Source organism: Mustela putorius, unplaced genomic scaffold (genome assembly GCF_011764305.1).
Source record: "Mustela putorius furo isolate JIRA1106 unplaced genomic scaffold, ASM1176430v1.1 tig00003988_pilon_pilon_pilon, whole genome shotgun sequence".
In the NCBI taxonomy this organism is placed as follows: Eukaryota; Metazoa; Chordata; class Mammalia; order Carnivora; family Mustelidae; genus Mustela; species Mustela putorius.
In genome coordinates this window covers 16,368,551-16,391,105 of record NW_025422127.1, presented here as the reverse complement: position 1 = coordinate 16,391,105, position 22,555 = coordinate 16,368,551, and the positions used below count along the sequence as shown (strand labels likewise).

The window sequence follows — 22,555 nt, the reverse complement described above, 5'->3', positions numbered from 1 at the left end:
AGTTCCCGGCCTGCGTTGGTCACCAGGGCCGCTGCTTGCCAATGGGACCCCAGAACCCCCTCCAGACACAGAATGGGGGTGCTCTGGCCGCAGAGCCTGGGAGTGTACTTTCTGACCAGGTCTTCATGTGATCCTTACCCCCTGAAGTCTGACCACTACTGCTGTCGCCATCATCCCTCCTCTGCAGTTTATGAGAGCAGGACTCTGAAATAGCACTTCCTTATTTAAAAGATGGCACCATGCCATGAAAGTAATGGGAGAATTCTCGCACTTTTATTTAGGGGTACCTAAGTGATCGGGGACCACGTTCTGGCACAACACTGACGCTCAGCAAATAGGGGTTACGTGTCTACTCTCTCAGGGCCTTGGTGAGACTACAGGTGCAGACCTACATCCCTTCCTCCTGCACTAGGTCCTGAGCCCAACCTCCCCTTGAGCAGGCCAATTCTCCTAGGACCTGCAGGGCTGCCACAGAGACAAGTCTGAGCTAGCAACGGTCTCTTTCTTACATTTTTGAACCTTCTGACCTTTGCTGCTAAGGCTCTACTCCCTCAGGTTTCCCTCCTAACCTCTCAGGCCAAACCTTTGTCGTGTCCTCCGTGGTTCCTTTCACTCTGTCCACTGGGCGGCCACAGCCTGGGACACCAGTTCCTCTTGCTGTCCACCCTGCCAGTGCTCCAAGCTGGGCCTGTGGCATTTCCTTCTGTCTTCTCACTCCTCCTTCTGCAGCACCAACCACCTCCTGAGCCCCTAACTCATATCTGCTGCCTGTTGGACACCTCCATCTGCATGCTCCTCGATAACACAGCTCAAATTGTACCCCTCAGTGTTTTCCCCTTAAATGTGACCTTTCTCCTGACAGCGTCCTGGCTAAAGGCAATCACATCCTCAGAGTCAGCTCTCTCTGATTCTTCTGCAATATCCAAATGGTCACAGGTCCAGGGAAGGTTAGCTCCTAAATCCACCACCCTCTTCTCTATCCCTGTCACAATTATCCAGACTTCTGCAGTTTCTTTTCTTCTTCACAAACAGTGAGACCTCCATCCAAGCCAGCTTCATTATGCTGCAAAAGCACCCTTTCCCACATATACTCCCAGACCCAGCCCTCTCCTGCTCTGAAGATCTTCAGGAACTTCTCATCACCTGCAGTTATGTTCAACTGCTGGCGTAATCCAGGAAGCCCACCAGCACCTGGCTCTTCTCTTCTCATTCACTTGAAACTCTAGTCATAAAGGGCAGAACTGCAGGGCCCTTGCACATGTGTACTGAAATAACTCTTTCGGCCTGGAAATCCCCTCTTATTGGGAGATGCAACTTAAATATGACCTCCCATGTGAAGCCTTCCCTTACCCCCTTCCCAAAGGCTAAATGAATCCATGCTTCCTCCCTGACACCCTGACCCGTTATAAGACATTTCATTATTTGCAAATATCTGTATGTTTATCTTTCCTGTCTGCTTCTTGAAATATCCCAAACACCATGCCTGGCTCTTGGCATGCATGTTTGTCAAATGACTGAAGGAGCAAAAGATGGACCCATGGAAGGAGATACCGGAGGCAGAATACAAGGCAAGCAGTGACTGGAAGAGTCCAGGCAAAAGGCCATGATGGCCTGGGGGGATGCTGTCCATGGCAGGATGGTAACAACACCACCACCCCCCACATGGAGCTCTCCTCATGGAGCTCTTCTAAGAGCCTTAAACATCTTACCTCATTAATCCTCACAGCAACTTATGAGATAAATATTCCCATTTTACAGATAAAGAAGTGAAGGCCCAGAAAGTTCACACAAATGACTTTGGAACTAGAAAGGAAGCTAAATGTGATGGCTGTATCTGAATCTGCTCAGTGAGCATGGTGAGGGTCAGAAGGTGTTCAAGGTGACTCTGTATGACATCAAGGTTGACAGAACCAGCGACTAGGCTAAAGGCAAAGGTCAGAAGCAATGTTCATGCATGGTTTCTTTTACATTCTTTTTTGGAGTCCGGTTGTGTGAGGAGAGGGAAGTTGGATCGTACGTGGACTTGCCTGTCTGAGGGGTCTACGGGACATCCTGGCGCACATCACTGTGGGCCAGGACCACCCTGGGCGTTTCCTGCCGGCTGCTGGCCCTTCTCTGCCCCAGAACCCCAGGCGGGAGTGTGACTTCCATCTACCAGGCCAGGGATCGGAGCTTCAAGAAGACGAAATAACTCCACAGGAAGATCCAGATTAAGAGACAAAGTGGTAAGGCCAAGGCATGGACCCACATCAGCCCAACGAAAAATTTAACACTATCCAAAAACCCAGTAGTTCCCAAACCTGACTAATCCTTAGCCCCTTAACTCCAGCCCAGGAGGAATTTTTCAAATGCATATTCCCAGGCCATGCCCCAGAACTACTAAATCTGAATCAGATCTACACACACACTGGCATCTTTCCGTTGAGGTTATCCAAGTGGTTATATCAGTCAGGGCGGTCTCAGAAGTTACTGCACAGGTCCACGGACCCCTCTAAAGCAGGAAACACTAGTCCAGGCCTTAGGGAAGAGCTCAGAGCTGGACACCTAAGTCTAGGAACAACTTACCTAGAAAGGGAACATGAAATTGTGGAAGTAGATGAGCTCACCAAGGGAAGACCACAAAAAGAGAAAATAAGAGGACCAGGACAGCAACCTGGTCAAAGTTCCTGTAGAAACAACACTAGAAACTAGAAGAAGCAGGGAGAAAGTGAGAAGAGATAGGAGGGGACTTAATAGTAACTCTGTCCCAGAGCCAACAGGCAAAGAGTTCTACAGAGGGGCATCTCACAACATGAGACGCTGCAGGGAGAAGGGGGAAGAGGAGGGCCCAAATCACAAGGCTCATATTGGCTACATCCAGGGAGCAGAATGATAGCCTGGCCTATAAGCCAATGTGGGTTTGGCTTCATTGGTTGTTTCAGGGGTTTTCTAATGCCCCTTGGCCACCAGGTCAGTGGCCTTCAGTGTCCCAGGGAAGGTATGACCCAGTGGGATGCAGAGAATAGGAGTCACACATGGCTTCAGAGTCCAAGGAGTGTAAGCCAGGGCACTGAGGACAATCTGCACGACCACAGGGGCTTCTGCTATGCCACTTTGCCCCAAACAAAGATCTCAAGTTGGCGAACCTGGGAGCATCAGCCAGGAAACAAAAACGAGTGAGATCCTGAGATATGTCCTTAAAAGGGGGCTCATGAAATCTTCACCATGTCTCCATTCTCACAGCCCCAGCACGGCCAGGAGAGGTCTGGACTACAGATCAAGAGACCCCATGTTGGGAACAAGAGAGCCCACCGCCTGCGCGGACCAAAGACCAAGGCCCCTCCAGGAGGGACAAGGCCACTTCAATAGTGTGGCTCAGCCACACCAAGAACAGCATGTCCCCTTGGCTCCACAATGCAGTGGCCCTGAGCTACAACTCCCGGAAAGGGGCTGAGAGCCCTGACCTTACAGAGGTGAGGTTTATGGCCGCAGGCAACAGGAGTCACAAATCAGGCAGAATGGTCAGTGAGAGAAAAGCAAAAACAAGTTGCGTTTCTTTCCCTCCTGAGTTTGCCAACTGAGATCCATATCTTTTACTTCCTAGAGATGGGCACAGAACACAGAGAGCACGGAGCTGAAGAGAGAGCAAAAACAAACTGGCCGATGTAGCAAATGCATACTCTTCCTGAAAAACATGTCAACATTAAAATTTTAAAATTACATATATATTAAAGGAAGCTTGGATAGAGCAGAATTAGGGAAGCATGTGCCTGTGTCTTTGTGTGTATCCGTGTGTATATCTGTATATGTCTATGTATGTGTGTATGTGTTTCTGTGTATCTGTGCATATGTGTATGTTTGTGTATCTGTGTGTGTCTATGTCTGTCTGTGTCTATGTGTGTCTGTTTATACATGTCTCTGTGTGTGTATCTATTTCTATGTATGTATCTGCATGTGTGTGTTTCTCTGTGTACATGTCTCTGTGTGTATTTCTATGTGTGTGTCTGCATATGTCTCTGTATGTGTCTGTGTGTGTCTATGTGTGTTAATGTGTCTGTGTATATATGTCTGTGTCTCTCTGTATATGTGTATCTGTGCATGCCTTTCTGCACGTGTATCCGTGCGTGTGTGTGTGTGTGTGTGTGTGTGTGTATGCTCCTGTGCCCTCATGTGTGTCTGGGCGTCTGTGTGTGTTTGGACTGGGGATAAAGGAAACATGAGTATGCTTCCTTCCCTTAGTAAGTCACTGGCCAAGCTGTGACTTGAAAGAACAAGGAACTGCTCTAGCAATGAGAAGCCCCTTTCCAACCTTGCACCCTCTGTTCCACACGCCCCAAATTCCTAGTAACTTCACGACAAAGTTCGCTGGCTGTCCCCATCCCCTCTCCCTCCACCTATGTAACCTCTCCCCTCATTTGTAAGGAAGAAAAGAACAATAAGCCACTGGCACTGGGAGGTCTTGTGAGGCCCTGGCTTTCATGCCGGTGTTACTCTTTTTTTAAAATACAGCTTTACGGAGGTATAATTGACATACCATAAAAGTCACCCCTTGTTAAGTATATGCTGCCAGGATTTTTAGTGCAGTCACACAGCTGCACACCCAGCTTCAGAACACCTCCATCACTCTGCGTTGGGATTTTAAAAATCCATTGTCCCTCCAGCAGTCTCCGCAGCCGGCAACCTCCTCCCTAGCTCTGGAGTAGGTCCAACGTAGTTCCTCATGGTCTCCCCAGCCCGGCCGCCCTCACCAAGTGCGAGCTTCCCAGCCCCAGATGCAGCCAGCACAGGCTGCCCTCAGAGCGGTGCCTCCCCTGCCCCCCACTGCTGCTAATCCCCCAGGGAGCTGGGCCAGAGGGACTGAGGCAGAGACTAAAGGCAAACCCCCTAAAACTCTCTGTCCACCTTCCCCACTGCTGTTGCCTGGAGTCCACCCAAAGTCTCACCCTCTTCGGAACAAAACAGAGTCTTTTTTTCAAGTTGCAGATTAAGTGGGAAGCTGCGGGGGTTTCAGGAGGCTGGCGGGGGTGGGGGGGTGGTGGACACGCAGAGAAGGACAGCCCTTGGAAGGTGCTCCTCCTTGAAGGGCCATTCAGGAGACACTTTTGCTTGTACTTATTCTGACACAGGAAAGATTTCTTGCCTGTTAAGAGACAAGGTCACACCTCAAGAAGGCCGTGAGGACTCTGGCCGTGTCATCCCTCGGAGCTCCCCGGCCAGCTCTGTAACCTGTCCCTGACACGCCACCCCAGCCGAGCCACACTACCTTACTCAGTGTGGAGCCAGGCCTAACTGACTGTGGAACGCAGCTGAGGAGCTGAAAATGTGCCTCCGATTCAGATGCTGAGGGGGCTAAAGAAAATGTCGAAGGTTAAGAAGCAGAAGAACTCGAGCCGTGATGCTATCCACAGCCAGCAACAAGGGAAAGGAGAATTTGGTAACGCTCCTGCTTCTTTTCAGAACGATCTGATCAGACAGTCCCATCTCACTAATTAGAGGAAGGTGCTAATGATGGGGAAAGATGCATTTGGTGGGAATCACAGGAAAAGTTATGGTGTCTGCAGGAGAGGGCAAGAGAGACAGGCTTTTCCTACAGCCTGTGGCAGAGGCACCCCGGACTGCCCCGATTTTGCCAGCTGCATTCCAGAGCTCTTTTCCTCCCATGCCCAGATGGAGCAAAGGCCTCTATAATGACTTCACGCTCGGCCAAAAGTAAACACACTCCACGCTTTTTCCATGGACAAATTCTAACCCCGAACTGCCAGCAGCACTGGATTCCCAACAATCCAAATGGAAAGACGTCTTTCCCAAGAAAATAAAACCTCGTCAACTAAATAATGCATCTTGGCTGCAACAGGAAACTTTCCTAAAAGCTTCCTAGAAATTGCTTCTTGTGCAGTGATACTACAGATCACCTGAGCAAACCCTACCAATGGGACACCATCGCTGAAAATAAATACAAAAGTGATCCAAGAATAAAAGCTTGCTCCTGCAAACACCTGCACGTGCAACTTAGACAGCACATTTTGTAGCCTTCGACACAAAGACACACACACACACACACAGAGCTAACCACCACCTAATTGAAATATTCTTCCTGAAAACAGGCTGTGATAAGACAGGTGCTGATCTGAATAAACAGCAACAGCACTTGAGCTCTGAGCTCGGCAGCACCCCTGCACGTGTCGCACGCACATCTCACTTCTCCCCACATTCCACCTGGAATCCGTGTGATCCGAGCTCGTTCCTCCACCAAGGGAAAAAAGCAGAGAGAGACGGGATGGTGGACTTACCAGGTTAGAATTGGTGGCGTTGGAGTCGTCTTCTGGAAAGGGAATATAGATCGCTAAGGCCACACAATTGGCAAAAATAGTCAGTAAAATAATTATTTCAAATGGTCTGAGGAAGAGAGTTAAGGAAGTCAATGCTGCGGAAAGCACAAGTGAAACAAACATACTATACATATATTTTAAAATGAATCAAAGATTCCTAAGAATTTTGTTTTAACAATACATTCCATCCCCTTGTATTCTGAAAAGAAACATATGCCTTTTTAAGTGCTTCTAATGGGTCCCCGCCAAAATTTTTCCTAATATGTCAAAAGTAGTGGAGGCCAGTCGCGTGCCAGAGTAAACACAGATTTCTAAAAACTTTTTTTCTTCTTCTTTTATTTATTTAGATGGTATTGGACTTCATTTTCCCCCGTGTGTGCTTGGGGTTGCTTCTACAGAGCAGAGTCTGCTCTGGTCGGGACAGGCGGTCCCCCCCGACACCCCTTCTCTCGTGGTTTCCATGCTGCCCCCGCTCTGGGGGGGACTGGAGCTGGGGAGGTGGGAGAGGTGAGACAGAATTGAGGCAAACTTGACATTGAGATTTTCCTTTGAAATTCGAACATTTACTTTTGATCTTTTAATCTGAAGTTGGGAGTGATTATTGTTCTTTTCTCCTACTTTATTTCCTGACACCTTCCACAGAACCTGACGATGGCTGGGTGCTCTGGACCCTCAAGAGCGTGACAGCCTATGTCCTGTCCTTCAGGGCAGGGCCACCATCTTTCCTCCAACCCTCTTCAGTCTGTGGAGGCCCCACCTTCAGGGGCCAAGCCTTATGTTCTAGGTGCTCTTGACCTCCACTGGAGTGTGCTGGGATCTGGAGAGATGAGCCAAGTTCACTCACTAACAGCCATGCACTTCGTGAGGCTCTTGGCCCCAGATTTCTTTATCAAAATATTGGGTAGAACCCATTCTCCAGGGAAAGAGGAGTTAATATGACACTGGTCCCTCCACCCTACACCTACAGCTGAGGACCAGAGAGGAGACGCTTCAAGGGAAGGCCAGTTCATGGTCTTTGGACCCCATCTTCCCCAGCACTGCCCTGTTTTCGGCCTCGTCCATGGGGCCCGACAAGATAAGGAAGGGAAAGAGGATGGAAATCTCTAGAAGAAGGGAACAACTCTCCCAGGGAAATCTGTACTCACGAAGTTAATGAACTGAAGCAGGGAGAGAGACCTTAGAGATCATCTCGTCCAAACCTCTGAGGCCCAGAGAGCCTGAGAAACTTTCCCGAAACCCCACAGCGGGTACTTCCCAGTCACGCCTAGAACCCTGAGCACAGAGTCCAGCGTTCACTCCCCCACCGTCAATGGCCTCTGACCTACGTTAACAGGGCAACTCTGGGCCTGGAAGGCACATTGGTCATGGCTTTAGCCACTGTGCTGGTCATGGATCCCCCTCGGCCGCACAGGTGTAGCGGGGGGTCCATTTGCCAGCAAACCACACAAAGGCTGTCATTTTCTGTGTGTGGCCTGATATCAGGAAGATGACATGCAGTCTAATGCCCTACTTGACAGATACAGAAAACAAAACAACCTCTCCCAGGTTCCAAGCTGACAAGTAGCAGGGCCAGGGCCAGAGCCAGACCTACTGACCCATCTTCTCCAATAGGCCATGCTGCCCCTTGAGTTGACCAAGAAACCAGTAAGGACGCTGGTGGTGTTGAAGATGGTGACAACAGCAGGCGGGAGGGACAATGGCTGACACCACTGTGTGGTGCTGGGCCCTGCTCTGTTCCGTGCAAACCCCCAAACTGAATGTGCAGTTATCACCCCCGTTTCTAACTGAGGAGACAGAAAGGTGAAACGCTAACTTGCCCAACGTCACATAGCTTGTGGTAGGTTGGGATTCAAACCTAGGAAGTCTGCTTCTGAAGTCGGAGTTTGCAAGGACGACTTACTCTACACTGATCTCTAAGCTGATCACTCCTGACGTCACTCTGAAGCATTTTTAGAAAGTTCATACTTTCTAGACCTCCTACCACGAAACCCCTTCCCTCCTAGCCAGTTCCCCACCTGCTTACTAAAGTCCCATTCTTTCCAGGGGCTGGTTGATTTCATTCCCGTCATCTGGTCCCTTGTGCCCCTCCTCCCCCAACCAGGGCTACAGCACATCGGTTCAACTGAGTCAGACCTCATGCATCTGTCCTCAAATGTCAACTCGTTCCTTCCACCAAAGTGGGTGGTGGCTAAGCTTGGGTGTTTCTTACATAATCACTTCTACACCTTCCCCTAATCCAGGCGACCCATCCATCATCTTATGCTAAAAGTCCCTGGCTACTGCTGGAGACGATGATGTATAAAGAAACCAATCAGCCAGATAAGAAAAGCCACGAGCTGTAAAGTGGAGGAGAAGCCAGGTAAAACCTGGAAACGTACTGTGTCACCCTGTGACAGCCAGATCATTTTTTAAACTGTCTTTCCTTCTTAATGACAGCATTGGACTCCACTCTTTCCAGGAACGCAGAAAGGCGAGTACACCAGACCACCTCCTGACCTGTCCAGCTATCCTTCCAGGGCAATGTGGGAACGCCATCCACTAGCACTGCGGAAGCTGGGCCTGCTTCCTTTCCTGCAGGAGGGGAGGGCACATTCCCCGAGTTGGGGTGGCATGGCCTGGCTAACACTGGTCAACGGTCCTTTCACAGGTCCCTGCCTTGGGCCCCCTGTGGCTCTGTGACCAGTTTCCATGAACAGTGCCCCAGACACTGCCATTAAAAAACCCCCGCTCTCCTACACTCCCCCTCCTGCCCTGTGTGCTGCTCTCTCTCCTCTTCAGTTCCTCCCAGGCCAGTATGTCACCACCTACTGCTCCATTCTGCACACAGAGCTGCCTCTCAGGGAGCTGTCCGTCCCAGGAGGAAAAATCAGAGCTGATGAAGTTAACTCGTATGCACGAACACATCCCCTGACATGTTTTTCTGAGCAGGCTCCTACAGGCACAGACCCTGCCGCCCTCGCTGGTTACTGCCACTGGAGATGAGGAAACGGAAACTCTGGAGATTCCAATGACCTGTGACCACTCAGAATACAGGGGGCAGCACCATGATGGGGCATGGTTCAGGCCCCAGATCCAGGTCCCTCCACATCCCTGTGAGCTGGACAGTGTCCCCTGAACATGTACCCTAGTACGTCTCCTCTGTGCTATGCGTGCACGGGGAGGAGCACATGCATGGACTGGGGACTTGGAGAACCTGGATTTAAAACCCAGCTCTGTGAGTTGCAGGCTGTGTGATCTGGGCCAGATCTTCAGCTTCTCCAGGCTTCAGTGCTTTCCCCTTTGGGGATCGCATGGCCCCCATCTCTCCCACTGCATGGTTCTGATGGAGCCGTTGTGACAGCAGCATGCTGGGGCTGCCCAGAGCCGGGCCTCTCACCCAGTCCTCTGGGAACAGGAAGCCTGCCTGGCCACTCAGGACAGAAGGCCAGCTCTCCAGCCACCACGTGGCTTATGCTCCCTTCTCTTAAAGTTACCTTTTGAGTTGAGGGCTTCAAACATTTACAGAACTAACGTTTCTTGCTAAACAGAAGCTCTTCCCTCCCGAGCCATCTTCTTTTGCCTTTCAACCCCTACTTACTAAAGCTCTTCAATCTTTCCATTGAAGCTCATGGATAACATAGAACCCTCCCATCCTGAGCCCCAGGAGATGTGATAACCCGCCCTGAATGAATTCTTATTATGAAAATGCCCAACACTAAGTCCCAGAGTTCTAGTCCTGTCTGTCACTAACCGTATGACTATGTGGGGCCCAATGTCATCACTGGGCCGAGTCAGGGCTGGACCTACTGACCTTGAAGATCCTTTCCATCTCCACCACCCCAAAATTCCCATGTTGTTAAGGGGCCTGTAATTCCACAGTGAGAGCCCAGTCCTTCAAAGCCATTTTCTCAGAAGGGCCCACTCACTGGGTAGACATGCAAAGTGGACCTGCGTTTGAAACTGCAGGCCAGTGCTCTCCACTTTGGCTGCCCGGGAGAATGACCTGGAGAACTTTCATATATGCCTGGGTAGGGCTCAGGCACCTGTGTTTTCTTACAACTTTCCAGACAATGCCAATGTGCAGCCAGGTTTGAGAACACCTGCTCCTAAGCCTGGAACCAAGAGCCTGGGTGGGCCACTGACCACTGCCCTCTCACATTTCTCGGGCTCCCTCCTCCTACAGAGAGCAGAGGTCACAAAACTATACCAGGCCCATGACACAGGAGGCAAAGAAGCCTAGGGGGTAAGCAGCACGCGACCACTATTCACCCAGCACACCCGCGGATCACGGGACAGGCTCAGCTATGTTAGATGATATCTCATAACCTCTCAGGATTGCTTGCTCAAATGCGGGCTTTGGGATGAAAAAAACATATGAGAAAAAAGACCCCGCTTGTCACTCCAGCAGATCCCTGAGCCCTATCTCTAGACATTCTGATTCACTGAGTCTCGGGCAGCACCGAAAACTCTGCGTTTACACAACGCCCCAGGGACACAGATTCAGTGGGTCTGGGAGCAATCATGGGGCTGGCCCCACTGGGGTTCCCAGGGGCAGCCCGCCCAGGCCCAAGCACAAAGGATATTTCCATTCGACGATGCTGATGCACGCCCTCCTGATGGGGTTCTTCAGAGTCAGGCAGAGCAGGGCGCGGGGTGGGCGCGTGGCCGTCGTGCTGCCCTGCTTCTTGGGCTTCCCATACTGCTGCCGCTTCCGCTGCGTGGAGCTGACCGTGGAGATGGTCGCGTTGCCGGCGCTGCCCATCAGCTTGGCCTGCCGGGCCGCATCAATGGCTGCCTGCCAGGACAAGGCGGCCCCCGGCGTAGGGATGTGCTCAGGGGCGAGCCCCGCAGCAGCATTGGCATTCATGTTGGCGTGAGCTGGGCGCGGGCTCCCATAGTTGGAACCTGCAGGAGCAGAAGACAGAGGATGGCAATTACTAGGGAGAAAACAGGAGAGTTTGAAAAAGGAACCCAGACTCGCAATTTAAAAAAAAAAATCTTATTTCAAACTATTGCAAGGGCCTGGGAGGGGAACCATGAAAACATGAGTGTGTGCTGCTGAGAAAACAAGAATCAGGAAAACTATTCTTGTCCCAGTTCAGCTATGTGACCTTGGACATGTCACTCCTCCTCTCCAGTGTCACTGACTCATGTTAGGCGACCAGACAGAGGAGATGTATGCATTATAGCATACATGCATGGCACATGTATGGACCTGGAAAAATGGAGCAAGTGGGAAAAGGAGGGCATGGAAAACAGTACATACGCAAAGGGATCTGTCGATCACATTTATAAGAACACACAGAAATAAAGGATATGCATTTAATATAATACAACGGTTGTTTAAGGAAAGTGAGGAGGAAAAAAGGAAAGTAGGATAGAGGGATAAAAAGGAAGAGTGAATGAGTGAATGAATGAAGAGAGAGTCATTGTATGAATCAGTGATGACAAATGCACAATGAATTGAAGAGTGTAATTTATTCAAGTCTCTGCACCCAAGTTCCAAAAATAAAAATAGTATAATGAAATGAAGGCATTGGACCAAAGTTAGGTCACCTCCAGTTACCTCAAACCCATCTGGGCAATGAGTGTTGGTTGACTAGGAGGGGGCTGAGGGCTGTGATGGTTTCACATTATGTCAGTAAATCCTTTGACATTCCTCCCATTAGGAAAGAGGATCTATGTCCCTTCCTCCTGAAATGGGGTTGGTCTTTGGTGACCATCCCACCAATAAAGTACATAAGAAATGACAGTCTGTGCCTTTCAAAACAACACAGTGCACACCCTGAGGCTGCCATGGGGTGAGAAAACCCAAACTAGCCAACACAGAGAGCCCATGTGCAGGGAGAGACTCCTGGCCACTCCCCAGTTGCTCCACTCACCATCTGACTGCAACCTCATGCGAGAGCCTTAAGCAATTCCTGACCCTTAGAAACTGTAGGAGGCAGCCAGGTGCTTACTACTACAAGCAGTTTGTTTTGGAGTGATTCATCATATAGCATTCGATATCGGGGAAAGGGAGCTGTGCATGGCTGGGATTGACAGGGTAGGGTAGAGGAGACACAGGGAGGAACCCTGTTTGGGAACCATAAAATCCAGAGTAGAGGCATTCACACTTCTCTGGTGTAAGGGCAACTGAAGCCTTCAGGACTGCCTCTAAGACTGCCCACTTGGGGGACGCCTGGGTGGCTCAGTGGGTTAAAGCCTCTGCCTTCGGCTCAGGTCATGATCCCAGGGTCCTGGGATCAAGCCCCGCATCGGGCTCTCTGCTCCGCAGGAAGCCTGGTTCCCTCTCTCTCTCTCTCTCTCTCTCTGCCTCCCTCTCTGCCTACTTGTGATCTTTGTCTGTCAAATAAATAAATAAGATCTTAAAAAAAAAAAAAAAAAACTGCCCACTTGGTGGGCCCTCCCCCGTCGGATAAGCTGGATGCTTCACCCTAGATCCTCCAAGGTTTACCCATGATCATCTCAGCCTGGGCTGAGCTCTGTATCCCAGAACAGAGGCACGACGTTGAGACTTGTCACCTGGTCAGGTGCAGCAGGATCAAGAGAAGCAGCAGAGAATGGGGTGACAGTGTGGGCAGAGAGTCTGGCATCTGATGCCACATCAGTTGCCCAGAGAACGGTGGCTAGAGCAGGTATGTCGCTTCCAAGGCTCCCCACAACGACCCTCCCCTCTGCTCTGTGTACACAAGTCTCTTCCAGGGCAACTGTTGGGCCCAGAACAAACTGCCTTGGGGAGCCTGTCTCTCTCCTTGCTGCAGCTCACTGTTATTCAGATGAACACTTTACACCTCTCCCAGCCACCCCTCCCCACCCTTATCTTGGATCCTTCCTTCTATGTTTGACCTTCAAGATGACTTTTGCTCTCCTTGTTACCTATCTAGACCTTATCACCTCCACCACCAGCCCTGTTGTCCTCCAACCGCCCCCCCCCGCCCCGCCCCAGGCACCAGCGATGACCTGGCTTAGCCAGACAGGACGCAGAGACACTCTGTCCTAGAGATGGACCCCAACAATCTCATCGGGCTCCTGATCTAGCCATACCCTGAGCTTTCTGGTTATATTACTTAAGTAACCTAGCTTAGGCTAACTCAAATTGGGTTTCTGTCCTTCGCAACCAAAAAAGATCCGACGAATGTGCTTGTTCAATGCTACAAAGCTTGTACCTGTCTGGACTGTCATTTTTGCTGAAATCCAAAATCTATGTCCTTTCTGTCCTCACACCCGCAACAGACAATAAATAAGTTTCTACTCTTGTGCCAGCTGGTTGACAGGACAGACTAAAATGCTGGCCCTAGAGGATTCTGCAACTTCTCCATGTATAAGAGGAAAGTATGTCAGGATAGATTAGTGATGTCTGCCATGGGTACAAACTGTAGGGAATGGTATCACAGATGCCACGACTTTACCAGCCCTATGTGATACCAAGATGAGCACATCAGGTCTTCTTTAGTACCAGCTGGCCCACTGTCTTCCTGTCCCCTGACAGTTCCTCCTGCACTATTGCCATCTGGTCCCTGTAGCATTAGAGCCCCGCCCCCACTCCCCCGGGGCCCGGAAAATTGCCTCTTTGCTAGACTCAATTCATGGATATATTCTCAATGTGGCACAGGCCCCTGTCTCACGTCTATTCCATCCTCCACCCCTTTCCTCTGCTCCAGCTGCTCCAGGCAGCTGCTGCACCCCTGGGGGTAAAGTATTTTACCCAGAATGTCAGGATCATGGAGAATCCAACATTTGCTACGAGAAGTCCTCTCTCTCACATACCTTGTTGTTACCCGCCCTGCACTCACTGTGTGGATCCTAAGCATAAAGCAAAGAAGACCCCGATATGACTGCGGCCTTCATGTTTCTTATAATACCCCAGAGGATGGAATTCGAAGACAGTATCTGAGTTAATAAAGGCACCGGAAGATTCAGAACTGCTTCAGTAACCAGCAAGCATCCGTATCTCCATTTAACACATAAGAAAACAAAGGAGTGTATGACTCATTAAAGGTCACAAAGTGAGACAATGAAAGAGCTCTGTAGCACGTACACGACTCGTGGTTCACTGCTAGACTATCCTCCGCCTCCTCAGAACTCAGCCCTGTGCCCCACGTGCACACACACATGTGTGCTCACGTCCATGGCCACAAGCAAAGCACACGTCTTCTACTGGGTTTACAGGCCTTGAGGTTGAAGGGGCTGCTGCATTTTGGACCTGAGAACATCCTTGATGTTTGGCGTGATCTCCACAGGAAGGAGTCCACTGTGTGAACAGCCCTTTCACTTAACCCTCAGGGCACCTCTGGGATGAATGAAAGTAGAAGATGTCCCTGTTTCTACCGGCTGCATTGGAAAGACCAGTGACCAGCAGCCTAATCTCACATCTTACTGGGTTTGCTGGGAGTGCTGGAACTCTCATTCTATCCATTCAGTCCGTGATATATAATTTTTCTTTCCTAGACTCCCTCACTGCTCAATATGGGCAGCACGTTATCAATTCTGTTTTAATTCCGAGACTAACTTCTCGTAAGTTAGTCTCAAGACTAACTTTATGTAAAAGCAGCAGACCCCACCACCCTTAGCCCCTCCAGACCCCAAATCTCCTCTACAGCAAGCCCACGGCACCCCATCCCTTCCTGCTGATTATGGTCTTCAAACTCCAATCTTTGTATACTCACATCCGATGCACCCCAAGGGGGTGACATGGGGAGCAAGGTGACCAGGGCTCCACAGAGCCAAGATGTGGTTCTAAGAGCCTTGTCTTGGCAGGCTGACTTCGGAGTCACCCTGCACGGTGGGTGACCTTATTTACATTCCCAGAGCACAAGGACCTCTCTGGAGCACACCATCTGGAGAAAGCACATACGAAGAAGCCCATGGGGAAAAATGGAATGTCAACCTCTCCCCAGCCAAAGAACAAAAAAACAGCCTCCAAAATTTTGGTCCTGGATGCTCTGAGCACTATCACGGCCATGTGAGCTGACTAAGGGCCCTGCCATAGTAAACACAGAGCCACATACAGGCAAGACAGGTGTGGCTCCTTCCAGCTAGCCTCCACCAGGGCCCAGCTTAGCCTCCCCTTCTCCCAGCAAGGTCCCCTCATCCACTAGTATGGCTCCCCACCCAGACCCACGGCTCTCGTAGGATCTCCAGGTCCCACTCAGGAAGGGGGCACCACCATCCAAGAATTCCAGGAATGGAAAATCACCACCTTAGGCTCAACATTTTTGAACCCAGAGCAGTGCCAAGGAGGAAGGGCAAGTAGCACGGTGTCCCTGATGGCTTTTGTTAGCACGAAATAACCACCCAATGCAAAGAGACCAATTTTCAAATTATAAAGCTGATTCAAAGCTCTGTCTCCTGGCTGCCACAGCTGAAAAGATGCCACCATCTAAGCCTGCTCTGGCTCCTGCTTTTCCTGAACTATTTTTACTGTTGTTCTTGTCCCTGAATGAGCCCCAGAGCAGCAGCTCAGCAGATCAGGCCGCACAAACAGGTGGGCACCCGCAGCAGCGACCTTGCCCTCACACAGAAGAAAATGATTCCCATTTGTCAAATGGCCCAGCACCCCTGACTTCAGCAGCAGCTCCCTCCTCCCACACACAGAGGCTGCTGCCTCTCCAAGGAACCAGGATGAGGATAAGACCCCTAAACAGACTGGACAGCCACAGGTCAGTCTGCTCCGCAAGGTCCAAGGAAAGCGTCCAAGTCAGGAGGCAGTGGCTTATGTTTCCTTGGGGCCCCCAGCCCCGTGGAGCTGGGGACTCAGAAGGTGTTCAGGAATGAAAGAGTGGATTTTTTTCCCTTTAATCCATCTCCATCCATATACCTGATCCAGGGTCTTATTGCAGAAGATGTTCAATATCTATTTGCTAACAGCAGCAGTATGGTGATGTCATGATAAAGATGAAGGCTGATAAGAGGTAAACACCAGAAACTGATGGCATCAGCCCGTCTATGCCCTAAAGCATGAGCTTATTCAGGTTCTTCCTCTTACTTCTTGGATACAGTTGTTGAGATTTCTTTTTTTTTCTTTTTCTTTTTTATGATTTTATTTATTTAGGGGTGCCTGGGTTAAAGACAAGAAACAGATGGAGGCCTGGGCTAGGGGGTGGCTTGGGAGATGGAAGTCATGGCTCCCAAGCTCTACCTTCAGAAATCCCAACAACTGGGTGTGCCTGGGTGGCTCAGTGGGTTAAGCCTGTGCCTTCAGCTCAGGTCATGATCTCAGGGTCCTGGGATCGAGGCCTGTGTTGGGTTCTCTGTTCAGTGGGGAGCCTGCTACCCATCCCCCACTTCCTCTGCCTGCCTCTCTGCCTACTTGTGATCTCTCTCTCTCTGTCAAATGAATAAATAAAATCTTTATTTTTTTTAAAGATTTTATTTATTCACTTGACAGAGATCACAAGTAGGCAGAGAGGCAGGCAGAGAGAGAGGAAGGGAAGCAGGCTCCCCGCTGAGCAGAGAGCCCGACGCAGGCCTCGATCCCAGGACCCTGAGATCATGACCTGAGCCGAAGGCACAGGCTTAACCCACTGAGCCACCCAGGCACAACCAGTTGTTGGGATTTCTGAAGGTAGAGCTTGAGAGCCATGACTTCCATCTCCCAAGCCACCCCCTAGCCCAGGCGTCCATCTGTTTCTAGTCCAGACGGCTGCAGTAGCCCCCTGGCATTTCTCTCTCTCTTTGCTTATCCCCAATCTAATCTCCATGCAGCAACCAGAGTGACCTTTTGAAAAATATAAATCATAAATCAGCTCCTGTCATTCTCCCAGATAAATCTCTTCAGAATCTAGACTCATTGCATGACTTATGAAGCCCACATAGGCTGGCCCCAGCTGCTTCTCTGAGTTCATCTCATTCCACTCTCAGCCTGGTCCAAGGCAATCCTCACATACTGGCCTCATTTCACTCCTCCTAAATGCTCCCTCCTTATATGCCACAGTACCTTTGCACATACCTAGAATGTTATTCCTTATGCTTCTGGCTTGGTGATTCCTTCTCTCACCTCAGGTTTAGGCTTAAATAATTCCTTCTCACAACCCCCAACCCTTATCCTCTAATGTAAATAGGCAGAGTTCAAACACCAGCTATCTCCCTGCCTCCATACTACACTTGACTAGAGATGCCCAAACTCGCGGCATATAGAGATCCCCAATTAGCCATGTGTGTGGAGAAAAGCACAGTGCTGCAGATGAACTTCGACAGCACAACCTCCCTCTTAGTCTTAGCACCTTCATCTGTGCACGAGGGAGCTCACCACTAAAGACAAGACTTAGTACACACAATAGCAACCCAGACTGATTTATGGAGCAAGGAGCAGCAGTTCACACTGGGCTGGGAGAGAACTGAAAATGCATTTCCTCCTGCAGTGACCAGGAGCCTCCATTCTCTTTAAAAGCGCAGCAGCAAACCTGGAACAGAAACCATGCTTTCTCTGCCCATTAAAGACCAAATGACTAGAAAGCAGGAAGCCATTAATCTTCTCTATCTAGAGTGTTACAGAGATAGCTGGGAAACTCGAACTGGGAAGATACTGTCTCCTGGTTTTCAGATACCCAAGGCCCTGTCTGTCTTAAGCCCAGTGGTGCTCACTCAGAGAAGCTTCAGCTCTGGCTCAACCCCATGTAGCAGATGGGGTAGACCAGTGGACTAACTCAGCAGCAATTCCAACCTCCGTCTGCTGTCCCTGCCTGTCCTGCAGATGCTAAAGAGCTAGAAACTCCAATTTCCAACTTCCCTCGTAGCTGGACTTCCTGATGTGGCTATGGAGTTTGGCCAACCCAAGAAGCGAATGAAACTAAGTATAGTGAGCCCATCTATTTCACAAGGCTCTGGTGATGCTTTCCTGATGCCTGGAACGTTGATAAGGTGGTGTGACCCTGGAGCCAGCTCTTGGTATAGTGGCTTCCAGATTCCCCAGCTGCCTAATTATACCACAGTCCCAGTCCCCTTGATGGGTCAGCTCTGCAGCCTTGTTCCGGGAGTCATTCCTAGAGGTCCAACCTAGAGCCTGCTCTCCCAACACTTACCATGATTGAATATGTATTGAATATGTTAAATAAATTCCTTAAATTCCTGTATTGAATATGTTTCCTCTCAAAAAGACTATGGCAGTGTCTACTGACACTGTAGTAGACTACAGTGTCTACTGTAGATCTGAACTCTGCCTGAGTCTATAGTCTCACTGTCTAATAGAACACCTACAGTGATGAAAATATCCTATTAATTCTTCGATGTCCAATAGAGTAGACACCAGCCATTGTTGATTCTTAAGTACTTGAAATGTAGCAAGTGCAACTACAGAACTACAGCCATTTTAAATTTTATTTAATTTCAATTAATTTACATGTAAATAGCCACAGATGGCTTGTGGCTATCATATAGGACAGCACAGGCCTACATTAAGAGGAAGTCCTGATGGAAAGAGCATAATTTGTGATGGAACTTCTTTAAAAAAAGCAATCAAGGACTGATTCAGATGCTGATAGGTGGGTGGATTTTCTGATCAGGAAATAACCACTCAATGCAAAAAGGCATGTGTTCAAAGAATAAGAGGGTCTGAGACCCAACAAACAACTTCAGCAACCAAAAGTCATTTTTCAGTGGTTAATCCTCTTGACAAATGAAGAGAAAGTAATGACCCCAAGGGACAAATGGGGAGGCTGATACTTCCACCCAAACTGAGTGGGTCCTAAGAGAACCCTAGGACATCCCAGCTGAAATGGAATCCACTCCCCAGACCAAGCACCCAAAGGATCTTCATGGTGTGTCACATCTGCTGCTTCTACCTCTCACCAGAGCCATTTTCACACTCTTTTCAACAGCATTCCCTTCCACTCTTCCCTCACCCTTCTACAGACACTGCTCATGAGAGATGGGGATATTCAGAACAGGCCGGTGACCACAGCAGTCAAACGCTCCAAAACAAAGACAGGGACCCAAGGATATCTGTGGCCATCCCCCTGACTAAATCATCCAGACACTGCCTTAAATAAAACCATCTCTTTCCTATTCTACATCCCACTCCTCTCTAATGACGGGACCAAGGCAAAGAACCGCGAGTATTTCAGAAGCCCAAGCTGACAGGAAGAGTGGTCAAACCGCTGTTGTTCACACCTTCTAGTGATCCAGCAAACTAAATCGTCTTTTCTCTTTCTTCATCGGGCAGCTAGTCTAAAGGAGAGAAAGAAAGGAAAAGGAACCCTTGGAGGGACTCCCATGGAAGTCCCTGCAGAGATCTCCCAGTAGTACCTTGGCTAGAGGACACTAACCATAGAGTCATTCCCCTCACCTTACTCAGGGTCATACTGACATCAGAGAGCAAGCAAAGAAAAATGTTAGAAAACAAACTGATAGATACACACACTAAACCATACTTTCCAACCAAAGATAATAAAACATTTCTTCCACTTATGTCCAAGCAGGGAGAGAAGAAAAATTGCCACCTCCTGCTATTTGAACGAAGGCACCCCCTGGTGATGGCTAACCTCAATTACAGGACCCAGTGGATCAGTTCAAGTTTATCAGAAGTCAGCATTTCTACTTTTTCAAGGCCACTACAAAGTAGCCATTTTAGTAAAAGAAATAGATGCAGCCCTGACTGAGGTCAGATACCATCCAGCTGGAAAAACAGAAAAGCCTTCAGCATGCTGATGTCTGGGGACAGGGCAAGAAGAATGCCAAAAGTCTGACACAGCAATGAGAAGACCAAGCACTAGCTCCAGGTCTCCTTGGCAATGGCTATTGAGCACTGAGAGGGGTTACACTCTGGTATGTGGGCCCTTCTCATATTCTCCCAGTGATCTGTAAGTTCCTTGAGAGCAGGAACAAGTTTTGTGGCCTCAGAAACCCAGCAGACTGGCTGTCACCTAGTAGGTGAATAAAACACATTTGCCACGTGGAAGTTCTTCTGCAGAATTTCTGTCTGACCGTCAGAGATTTCTATACAGAAGTTTACAGAGATGATGCTATTTGATTATTTTAGATTAGTATGTCACTTGTGTGTGTTTATTTCTTTCTTTAGAGAGACAGGGAGTGTGCAAGTGGGGGCAGGGGTAGAGGGGCAGAGAGAGAGGGAGATAATCCAAAGCAGACACCCTGCTGAGCCCAGAGGCTGACGAGGGCTCGATCTCACAATCCTGAGATCATGACCTGAGTGGAAATCAAGAGTCGGACACTCAACTGGCCAAGCCCCTTCTGTGTTTATTTCATATATTAGGTATATATTTGTCTCTTACCTCCCATCAGAAGGGAAGCCCCAAGAAGTAGGCACCTTTGTCCATTTTGTTCATCACTGTATCCTCAGAGTCCAGAACAGCCTGGAGCACGTGTTGAACAAAAGGGTGAATATCTGAAAGGGTCACTACCCCAATACATGTTTTTCCCCGTGACATTTTTTAATTACTTCAACTTCTGGCCCCAAGATAGAGAGGGTTTTGCTGCTTTGGGCCCATTTTATTAGTAGGAAAACAGAGACACAGAGTCTCTTCACGTCTCTCAATCACCAGAAAGAGAACACAGGAGGCAGCGCCATCTTGAAAGGACAGCTTTTAGTGTATTCAGTGATCCCAACCTCCTTCCTTCCCACCAGCTGGGAGGATGGGGTGACAGGAAGACTCACTTGGCTAATACTCATCTGCCCACATCCTGCGCCAAGTGAAGTGGGCAGAGCACCCTGGGGGAACAGCAATAATTCTGACTCTATTCCATGCCTGTGAAGGGCCGGCCACATAGCCACAGAGGAATGGCATATGGCATTGCAGCCCTGCTGAGGTTCAGTGCTCAAAGCTCACAGACTCAGACCCTCCGGGCCAGGAGAGCTTCTGTTCTGTGGGAGAGAGGTCTGACTATTCCTGGAGCCTCTGAGCCCTGCCAGGGGCAGGGGAAGCTGAACTCCAGAACCCGGCCCAGCGGGAAGCATGGGCTCATCGGCCCCGTAGGGAAAGCTATTTAGCACTCCTAATGAGAGTCTTTAAGAAATTCAATCATTCCACTACTCTTCTCAGGAGCTACCCAACACTCCAGCAAAGCAACCTACGCAGGTAGTCACCACAGTGTACATCATACCAGCACCAAACTGAACATCACCCATAAGCCCATCACAAGGGGACTGTCCTGTGATGCCACCTCCACACAGTAGAATTTTAGAAGCCATAAAAACTATGCTTTGAAAAACAAAATAGAAAAAAATTTCCACATATTAAGCAACAGAAATAAGGCCCAAAATGTATGTACTATATGACCCCAATTTTTTTAAGACATTTTTTCTTCCATAGAAGAAAGACTAGAAGGAAACACATAGAAATAGTCCTAGTAGTTCAACTAAACATCAATCTTTTTTTAAAATTCTTTCTAGATCAAGAAGTTGACAAAAAGGATTTAAGATCTCTACTATTTTTACTAAACTTGAAAGGAAAACACTGTTCAAAAGCAGGAAAGTCCAACAGTTTAAAAATGAGTATCTTAGAAAGTCCCCCACCTCAGAAAAAGCACCATTAATAAATGTACGTGTCTATCTAGATTTTTGTCCTGTAAATAGCTAGAATAAAAATTTATAAAAATGGTAGGAAAGAAGGAGGAAAGGAAGAAGTGTAGGTGCAAGGGAGGGAAGAAGGAAGGGGGAGGGGAGGGGTGAGGAAGGAAGGGTACTAGTGATTATCTTCAGGTGGCCCCATCTATTTTCAGAGAGGCAGTTCAGTCCAGAACTCAGGGCCATGGACTTAGAAACCAGATGGTCTCGATGAAAATTCTAGCTCTGCTAGTCACTAGCTGTGTGACTGAAGTTACCTAACCTCTCTGTGCCCCAGATTCCTTATCTGTAAAATAGAAATCATAACACTGCCTATCACACAGCATTGTTATGATGATCAAATGAGTTAATAAATATAAAACTCTCAGAATAGTGCTAAGAGTAAGAATCTTGTAAGTACTAGGTCTTTTAGAAATTATTATATTTTCCAAAGTCTGTACAGTAAATAATTCTTTGGTGATCGGAAAGAAAAAAAGTTATGGTTTTGGTTTATCATTTAAGTATACTTCCAAAATTACTGTAGCCAAACCGGTGCCAGATTCTTGTCCAGCCACTGCCAGACCCATTCTGAGGGGGTTGGGGTAGGCTGTGCCCACAGACCCTACCTGGCAAACGGGCCACCCATCTTCCTAGGCTGCCTAGGGCCTCCACCTCTCCATCCCGGGCACCACAGGAAAATACAAGCCATCTGCCTGCAGCGACAGAGAAACGGGAGTCCCATGAAAAGTCGCCAGGTGCCTTTGTG

The 22,555-nt window shown here is 49.0% G+C and overlaps 1 protein-coding gene across 39 annotated transcripts in view; it reads right to left on the bottom strand.

The window, feature by feature from the left end:
* Positions 1–22,555, bottom strand: part of CACNA1C (calcium voltage-gated channel subunit alpha1 C) — a 735,043-nt gene that overhangs the window by 565,137 nt on the left and 147,351 nt on the right. For all 39 annotated transcript variants that reach the window (XM_045071752.1, XM_045071757.1, XM_045071772.1 and 36 more), the window contains exons 2-3: positions 10,871–11,192; positions 6,270–6,375 (exon numbers count right to left, since the gene is read on the bottom strand). In XM_045071752.1, the coding sequence (XP_044927687.1) occupies positions 6,270–6,375; positions 10,871–11,192 (428 nt within the window). The remainder of the gene's footprint in view (positions 1–6,269; positions 6,376–10,870; positions 11,193–22,555) is intronic.